At 41.5% G+C, this 9,184-nt stretch overlaps 1 protein-coding gene across 8 annotated transcripts in view; it reads left to right on the top strand.

Moving 5' to 3' along the window:
- The window catches only part of ATP6V0A1 (ATPase H+ transporting V0 subunit a1), a 63,729-nt gene that overhangs the window by 12,848 nt on the left and 41,697 nt on the right, over positions 1-9,184 (top strand). For 5 of the 8 annotated variants that reach the window (XM_032279611.1, XM_032279608.1, XM_032279606.1 and 2 more), the window contains exons 6-8: positions 5,779-5,882; positions 6,154-6,280; positions 8,634-8,716. In XM_032279611.1, coding sequence (XP_032135502.1) covers positions 5,779-5,882; positions 6,154-6,280; positions 8,634-8,716 — 314 coding nt within the window. The remainder of the gene's footprint in view (positions 1-5,778; positions 5,883-6,153; positions 6,281-8,633; positions 8,717-9,184) is intronic. The other 3 variants (XM_032279613.1, XM_032279612.1, XM_032279609.1) reach the window with 1 other exon arrangement.

Below are 9,184 nucleotides of genomic sequence, written 5' to 3'. Positions count from 1 at the left end.
TTTTTTTTTTTTTTTTTTTGGAGACGGTCTCACTCTGTTGCTCAGGCTGGAGTGCAGTGTTATGTGATCTCAGCTCACTGCAACCCCCACCTCCCAAGCTCAGGCAATTCTACTGCCTCAGCCTCCTGAGTAGCTGGGATTACAGGTGCTCACCACCACGCCCAGCTCATTTTTGTATTTTTAGTAGACGCAGGGTTTCACCCTGTTGGCCAGGCTGATCTCAAACTCCTGGTCTCAAGTGATCCACCCACTTCTGCCTCCTAAAGTTCTGGGATTACAGGTGTGAGCCACTGTGCCTGGTAGAGGCCTATTTTAGTTAGCATCTGCTGTGTTCCCAGTTTTACTTTAAATTTATTTTTTTTATTTTTTAAAAATTATTTTTAACTGCCTCATCTCAGAAATTTTTATTGTTTGAGGGGAGATCAATTATCCATAATTTTTTTTTTCTTTTTTTTTAATATCCAATGTGATAGTAGTTATCCATAATTCTCTAGGCTGGAGCAGGGGTTTTCAACCAACAACAGCAGCCTGACCTATAATCTTGTCAGAAGTATGAATTGTCAGTCTCCACCCTAGACTTGCTAAATCAGAAACTGTAGGTGTTAGGCCTAGCAGTCTGTTGTAACCAGGTGATCCTGAGGCAGGCTAGTTTGAAAACTGCTGGGCTAGAGAAAGTCTTCTGAGGAGCTGATACATTCCTCACTTATTTAAGGATTTGACTCAGAGAAGCCATTTAATTAAAAGGATCTGCTGGGGCAAGGGAAGGGGGAAAAACTCATATGAATTTAATTGCCTGGTCCTTCCAAGAATCAGAAAGCACAAATATTCAGCTTGCTCATGGAGTCGAGAATTTTGAGACTAGTGGTAACTTCTTTTGCCAGTCCCTAATGGTGTCACATTAGAGGGTGTGGGACAGTGTGATTAACTCCTTCTACGTGTTTAAGGTCTTTTGCAATAGGCATGGCCACTTAAGCCATGTGTTTTTAATGAAGCTGCAATTCCAGTATGCTCACTACCCAGACATTATTGTATTCTTGATCACTAATTCACTGAGCATATAATGAGCACTTACTCATTTGTGAGACACAAGATGAGTAAGACATGGTCCCTGTGTTCAAGGAATGTATCATTCAGTCATATTAAGAAACACTTCAGAACACGAAGCTTTCGTATGTTCACAGATGTGTGCTTTTCTAAACATGTCCAAGCTGCTACCCACAGATCTGATGTAAACCAGGCCTAATAGACCTCAGCTACTTTTTAGCATTATTTGGAGCTTAATTCTTTTACCCTCCCTGTCCCCATTTTTTTTCCATTTTGATATACTCTTTTTTTTTTTTTTTTTTCCCCCAGGCTGGAGTGCAATGGTGTGATCTCGGCTCACCGCAACCTCCGCCTCCTGGGTTCAGGCAATTCTCCTGCCCCAGCCTCCTGAGTCGCTGGGATTACAGGCACGCGCCACCATGCCCAGCTAATTTTTTGTATTTTTAGTAGAGACGGGGTTTCACCATGTTGACCAGGATGGTCTCGATCTCTTGACCTCATGATCCACCCGCCTCGGCTTCCCACAGTGCTGGGATTACAGGCTTGAGCCACCGCGCCCAGCCTATTGATATACTCTTTAGTTTACTGCTGAGGTATTGCTGCTATCTTGTATGAAAATGTCTTTCAAGACCTCGTAAGTTTAAGAATGAGAGCCAGCTTCCTATTATGGTTCATTTTTGGAGAAATTCCGAATAAAGACGACAGATGGATTCCCTTAAGGGAAATAATTATTTAAACTATTACTTTCCTAATGAAAAAAAAATGAAAATAAGAGGAACCACTTGGAAAAATAATATTCTTAAATCATAAGTTATGGATTTTTGAATGTTATTTTTTGAGGATTGATAAGTCTAAACACTAAATGCCTATCTTGAGAAGGCAGACTCTAAGTCTTCCTGATCTTTGTTCCCTATTCATAGTGTATTGTTTTCCCCCTCCTATTTTATTCAAAACTTTTTTTTTGCCGGGCTCGGTGGCTCACGCCTGTAATCCCAGCACTCTGGGAGGCTGAGGCAGGTAGATTACCTGAGGTCGGGAGTTCAAGACCAGCCTGACCAACAAGGTGAAACACCGTCTTTAAAAAAAAAAACAACAACAAACTTTTTTTTCCCCCAATATCTGGAAGTACTTAAAGCACAAGACCGTGACTTGTCACACTGCTTTTGTCATCAATTCCCCTTTCATTCCTAGCAGCCTCACTGCAGTGCAAGAACCTCTCTGCCTTGCCTGTTCTTGCATTAGCTCATAGCCTCACCCAGGTCCCTTTCCATAGACCTTGCCCTGCTCCTGCCTGGCAGAAGGCTCAGGTGTCACTGCCACAACTTTGCATCTGCACATGCAAGTGCACTTCAAATAATGCAAAAGATAGGACACTTGGGACTCTTAAATGTTGGAAACAGTATTTTTCATGAGATTTTCTTCCATGTCTGAAATTATAATATTTGCAAAGGGCCTAAAACACTACCAGTTTTAAACTCTTATTTTTTATAATTTGGTGACTACAATCAATAATTCACAGTAATGAGTTAGCATAAAATGCCTAAATTGGAAAATGATTTGATTGGCAGGGTGTGTATAAGGGGAAAAAGTAAACATATATTGGATATTCTTATGATTAAAGATGATTACAAATTTGACTTAGTCATTTCTTATCTAGGGCATTTAAAATGACTTGTTAATGATTATCCTTTTCTCAGTCTTCTTGCTTATGAAGAACTGTAAGAGCTGGAGAGATTTCTCTGCATCTTTTACCATAAGCACCATAACATATGAGAACATAAAGAAGACTGGAAAAGTAATGGTTAATGGCATGCAGATCCCTGCTTTCCTTTCCTTCTCAGTTTTCCATCCATCTGCTTTCTTTATTTTCTTTCCCATCTACCATTTCCTCTGGGGCTTGGGTGAATATCTTAAGTGATGAAATATAATTTTTTCTTGATGTAGATGGCAGTAATTGTTTGTTCTTGGTAATTGACATAGCTTGAACTGGGTGCGCTATTTATACTTCATTGCTATAGAAACAGGACTGAAATTCTGCTACTTCCTTTTTGTAAGGCATGGTTTTCAGTATCTGAATGGAGAAAGGGGTAAACCAGAGGGCATAGCAAGTAATGTCGAGGAACATTGGCAATGTTGTTGTCAGAGGACCCAGATACCCTTAAGACAAGCTTGTCCAGCCATGGCCCTCAGGCCTCATGTAGCCCAAAGACAGCTTTGAATGTGGCCCAACGCAAATGCGTAAACTTTCTCAAAACATTAGGAGATTTTTTTTGCAATTTTTTTAGCTCATTAGTTATCATTAGTGTATTTTATGTGTGGCCCAAGACAATTCTTCTTGTTCCATTGTGGCCCAGGGAAGCCAAAAGATCAGACACCCCTGCTGTAAGATTTAGATACTCTCAGCAACATGGTTTTAGGTATTGCTTTAAAGGCGTTCAGTTAGTGAGTGGTTCTAGTCATCCCAGTTTCCTGCCAGGCATACTTTTATTTAAAAATTTGTAATTTTTCTCTCTAAGAATGAAGTGGTGAAATTAGCAATTCAACTGCAAGTTTTGTTTTTTTGTTTTTTTTTTTTTTTTGAGACGGAGTTTCGCTCTTGTTACCCAGGCTGGAGTGCAATGGTGCGATCTCGGCTCACCGCAACCTCCGCCTCCTGGGTTCAGGCAATTCTCCTGCCTCAGCCTCCTGAGTAGCTGGGACTACAGGCACGTGCCACCATACCCAGCTAATTTTTTGTAGTTTTAGTAGAGACGGGGTTTCACCATGTTGACCAGGATGGTCTCGATCTCCTGACCTCGTGATCCACCCGCCTCGGCCTCCCAAAGTGCTGGGATTACAGGCTTGAGCCACCGCGCCCGGCTGCTCAACTGCAAGTTTATGTTGAATTTTAATTCTGTTGTTTTTTATTCTCAGAGGGTCCTACATAGAGTCCTTGAAGTGGTCTAGTTGCTAAGTGCTGTTTGCTGTTCCATCAGTTGTCCACTTTAGAGCACATGTGTTTGCATTGAGTCTGATATTTAGGGTTGATTTAAACTAGGTCTTGTGAAACATGCAGGCAAGCAGGATGGAATCTTGTGAGTAGCAGTCAGGCTCACTGGTTTTTGCCAAGGGATATCCCTAGAATAAGTGGAAATGCTGTAATCATCAGGATCCTGAGAACAAGTTGCTTGCAGTCAGCTGATTTGATTCCAAGTAGAAGCAAAGCAAAACAAAACAAAACAACCCTCAACTTCCATGTAACAGCAAGTGGTAACCATTGTCTCCATGATCTCATCTTAAACTTTTCCAATCCCATTACAGTATTTCTCTGCTCCTCTGGTATTGGTCGTTACTTCCCAAAACAATTGCTTTCAATTTTTTGGGCCTTCAGGCTTATCCTCTGGTTTATACAGTTTTCCCCCTTTTTTGCTGTGTTTATGATCCTATGACTTTATCAAGTGATGGTCCCTGTGCCACTTTTTAATAGTGTGGCTGACAGGAATAGAATCAAATTGAAATTTGGAATGAAAGAGAAAAACTCTTCTGACTTTTTGTTTTGTTGTGCTCTTGAAAAGGATGATTGTTCTGGCTTACTTCTAGTTTTTGGTCAAACACGTAGTACCTGGATATTCAAGTTGGGGAGATGAGGCAGTGGAGAAATTGATTGGACTGTTTTTATTTTGTTTTGTTTTGTTTTTTTGGAGCAGCTTCTCCTTTCTAATGGGAGTAAAGGGTGGTAGGATGAGTTGGGTAGACAGAGGCTAGGAAATGTAGACCTGCGTGTGGGAAGATCCTTCTTTTCCTTCATTTCATTGTATAAACTGTCATGGTGGAAATCATTTTAAATCTCACCAATTAAACCAGCCCGTGAGCTCCAGTTTGGTCTATTATCTCTTGCTTTTTCTTCACTTTACTTGATTCTTGAGCTGTGTTCTCAAGAATCCTACAACTGTAAAGCATATGTAAACTTATTTAGGAGATTCCTACTCAGAAAATAGGACATTCAGATATGTTTTTACTTTTTCCTCCTTTTATGGATGCAGTGGAGGCTCAGGCCTACCCAGCTATTGTGCTTCTTATCCTTTTGAAGACATAAATACTTTTTAAATCCCATGGCTTGGATCATTCTATAAATGGCCATGATGAAAGTTCTCATGTTCTGAATTTTAAAGCGGCTGGAAACTTAGATATCTGGAGCTGCCCATTCTGATTTTCACCAGACTACACAGTATTCAAAGACAGTAGCAGTGCCTTGCTGCTTCATTGGAAAGAGAGCCTCTGTCTTTCACATTCTCACACAGGGAAAATTCTAGTTTGTAGCTGCCTAGAAATTACATGTTGAGAGTATCTGCAGAGCCTCCTCATTATTGTACAGAAGGGAGAGATATTTTAGCTTCCTGTCTACATGCAGAGGTATTTCTGGTACTTTCATGGTTCATTCAGAGAAACATAGGAGAGAAAATGGCTTCCACCAAGTAACAGATTTATACATGTCACCATCATTTAATGGTTCCTTTTTTTTATTCCTTATTTCTAAAACCATTTCCCCAGATGCTTTACTGGGGCAATTATGCTTTCTTTACTTCAAATTTATTTTCTTTGTTTTCATTCCCTATTCTTGTCTTTTTGTGGGTATATCTTGTCTTTTGGTGGTTTTTCTTTTTCATCCTTATTTTCTGAACCTGTCTCCTGGTTCCTCGTTCCCTGCATGCCACTAACTATTTTCATTAGATATTAATTGATTTGTGAATTCAGGCTGAATTGCATCATCAGCAGATGGCGGATCCAGACCTGTTGGAAGAGTCCTCATCCCTCTTGGAGCCAAGTGAGATGGGAAGAGGCACACCTTTAAGACTTGGGTAAGTGCCATGTCAACCTTTCTGTATTCAGTGGGGCCATATCCATCTCTGCTTTTCGGAAGAGCGGTGAGATTGGGGATTCACTTGCTATCAAGATATGGCCTCTTCTGAGATAGTCTTGTTAAGACTACTGTGACTCTGGATTCGTGCCTGAGTTGCTTTGTTAGCTGTCTGCTGGGTCCAGAAGTGAGGCTGGGAATAAGACTTTGTCTTAAAACCTTCCATCCCATGACATGGAATAGAGTTTGCAGTCTGCCTCTTCTCCCCACAGCTTCGTGGCTGGTGTCATTAACCGGGAGCGCATCCCTACTTTTGAGCGCATGCTTTGGAGAGTATGCCGGGGAAATGTGTTCCTGCGACAGGCTGAAATCGAGAACCCCCTGGAGGATCCTGTGACTGTAAGACAAGGAGATTGCATCCTGTGGAGTAGGTCTTGTAAAGGGAGCCCAGAGCAGAAACGCAGTGTGGGGCCACCTGAATTCACCCCTTCCACAGAGTAGCCATTATCGTTAACTCTGCTCTAATTGGAGAATTTGAAGTACTTTCTCTAAGTTAATTCCTGTCATATGTACACATGGATATATGATGTGTGTATAACATATAAATATTTTCAAGCTTTACCCATGTAGATGTTATTCTGATTGGAAATTTTTATTCTCACTTATTTGCAAGAGAATTAAAGCAAGACATCTGGTTCCAAATTTGGTCTTTTTTTTTTTTTTTTTTTTTCTTGAGGTGGAGTCTCACTCTGTTGCCGAGACTGGAGTGCAGTGGCACGATCTCAGCTCACTGCAACCCCTGCTTCCTGGGTTCAAGTGATTCTCCTGCCTCAACCTCCTGAGTAGTTGGGATTGCAGGTGTGCTCCACCATGCCCAGCCCACTTTTTCTGTATTTTCAGTAGAGACAGGGTTTTACCATGTTGCCCAGGCTGGTCTCGAACTTCTGACCTCAAGTGATCTGCCCGCCTCGGCCTCCCAAAGTGTTGGGATTATAGGCGTGAGCTACCATGCCCGGCCCCAAATTTGGTAATATTTGTGTATAAAAAGAGAAGGAAAGGCCAGGCACGGTGACTCCCGCCTATAATCCCAGCACTTTGGGAAGCCGAGGCGGGTGGATCACAAGGTCAAGCAGTTCGACACCAGCCTGACCAACATGGTGAAACCCCATCTCTACTAAAAATACAAAAATTAGCTGGGCATGGTGGCACGGGCCTGTAATCCCAGCTACTCAGGAGGCTGAGGCAGGAGAATCGCTTGAACCTGGGAGGTGGAGGTTGCAGTGAGCCGAGATCACTCCAGTGTACTCCAGCCTGGGCAACAGAGTGAGACTCTGTCTCAAAAAAAAAATATTTTCTAAACTGTGATCTTTATAAGCTCATGAAGTTTTACTTGGTAAAGTTTTTTTGTCTTTTGTTTGTTGGAAGGATTAGAAACTTAGTTAAAGAATAGATATTGCACAAAATGGGATGATCTTCCCCAGCCAGTACTTCAGGAAGTAGAAACAGTTTAACATCTTGGCATTTGCCATAATGGGACAGAGTTTATCATCTGAACCTGCATTTAGGTATGGTGAGTCCTGACTTCAGGGAGTACAAGTAAAAATTAAACGTACTGCAAAAATTTTACTTTGCTTTTGTACTAGTATTGTTTAGAAACCTGAATTTAGTTTTTCTGTTCTAAATTATTTTGTTAATTTCTTAAATTAGTATTCTTTACCTATGAAGAGAGATTGAACTGTGAGATTTCCCAGATGGGGTGGGCTGTGCAGCAGCATGGCTTTTATCCTCCATGCTGTGGAGGAGTGTGGTGACACTTCTGGTGAATCCCCTGCCTAGTAGTTTCACAATCTTGCCAAAGACCGTCAGGTTGTGGAAACTTCATAATCTACAGTCACACTAATCAGGAACTGTTCTTAAGAACATTCAGTCAAGTTTCCTCTTGGCAACAGAAAGGTTATTTTATCAAATCCCCAAAAGGGGACCCTGGTTATCTGTAACAGAGCAACTGCACAAAGAATGGGTTCTAGTTTAGCCTGGAGAATTTAGGGATTTAAGACTCTTGAGCCTAATTTTCTTCACTCCTCATCTCCTTTTATCCTTCTAAAGTTTTGTTTGTTATTATAAAAGCTGTACATGCTGTGTCTGTGAGAAAATACAGGCAATCAGAGACGATTCTGGTTAATATCCCATATGCCTTTTTTACTGATCTTTCCTTCCAGTTCTTGCATCATACTTCAGGTATAAACTTGGTATTTGGAATGGACTGCCTTCCTCCCTGCCCTAGAAAGTCCAGATTAGCTTGAATTGTGAGATTCTACACCAGCATTCCTCCCAGGGACTCAGTTCCTTGTAGTTATTAGCCCCTTTTATCTAAGAATTTCTAAGTCCCCAAACAGACAGAAATGGCTTCCTTCTCTTTTCTTTCCTATACTTTTGTCATTCAGGCAAAATAAGATTTAAAGGTGAATTGGTAAACAAGTCTACACAGTGCTAAGGGGAGCATCATCTTAGCTTCAAGCTCCTGGTTGAGTTAAAAAAACCAGAGAAAGATGATTGTGGATTAGAGATTATAAGGCAGATGTTCTTGTGGTGAGGCTCAGGAAATGGAGTGAGGGGAGTGGTGAAAGTGCAAGATTGCTGTGTCCTTAAAGGATGCCTATTGTTCTTACATCACCAAAAAAGTTGGTTAAGAGGTTTTCATCCAGATACAGAAGTCTGAACTCTTGTTTTTTTTTTTTATTCTGGGGCCTAGGGTGACTACGTGCACAAGTCTGTGTTTATCATTTTCTTCCAAGGCGATCAGCTGAAAAACAGAGTCAAGAAAATCTGTGAAGGGTAAGAGAGGCATGCCTCTACCAGGAGTGCACAGCCATGCCGCCCAGCTACTCAGCAGTCTTAAAGTTCAGAATAGTGAAATACAAATCCTTTTTAGTCTACCTTGACACAGTGAATGTACCTCTTAATACTATTAGGGCATATTTTAATCGATTAGAAATAGCCTAAATTCATTTTTATTTTTGTTGTTCAGATAGGGGATCTCACTCTGTCGCCCAGGCTGCAGTGCAGTGGCATGATCACGGCTCACTGCACCTTTGACTTCCCGGACTCAAGGGATCCTCCTGCCTCAGCCTCTAGAGTAGCTGGGACTACAGGCGTGCTCCACCATACCTGGCTAATTTTTTGTATTCTTCGTAGAGATGGGATTTCACCATGTTGCTCAGGCTGAACTGAAACTCCTGGACTTAAGGGATCTGCCCACCTCAACCTCCCAAAGTGCTGGGATTACAGGCATGAACCACTGCA

This window comes from Sapajus apella, unplaced genomic scaffold (genome assembly GCF_009761245.1).
Source record: "Sapajus apella isolate SASKATOON/1434 unplaced genomic scaffold, GSC_monkey_1.0 scaffold12, whole genome shotgun sequence".
Lineage (NCBI taxonomy): Eukaryota > Metazoa > Chordata > Mammalia > Primates > Cebidae > Sapajus > Sapajus apella.
This window is presented reverse-complemented; position numbering and strand designations above follow the sequence as displayed.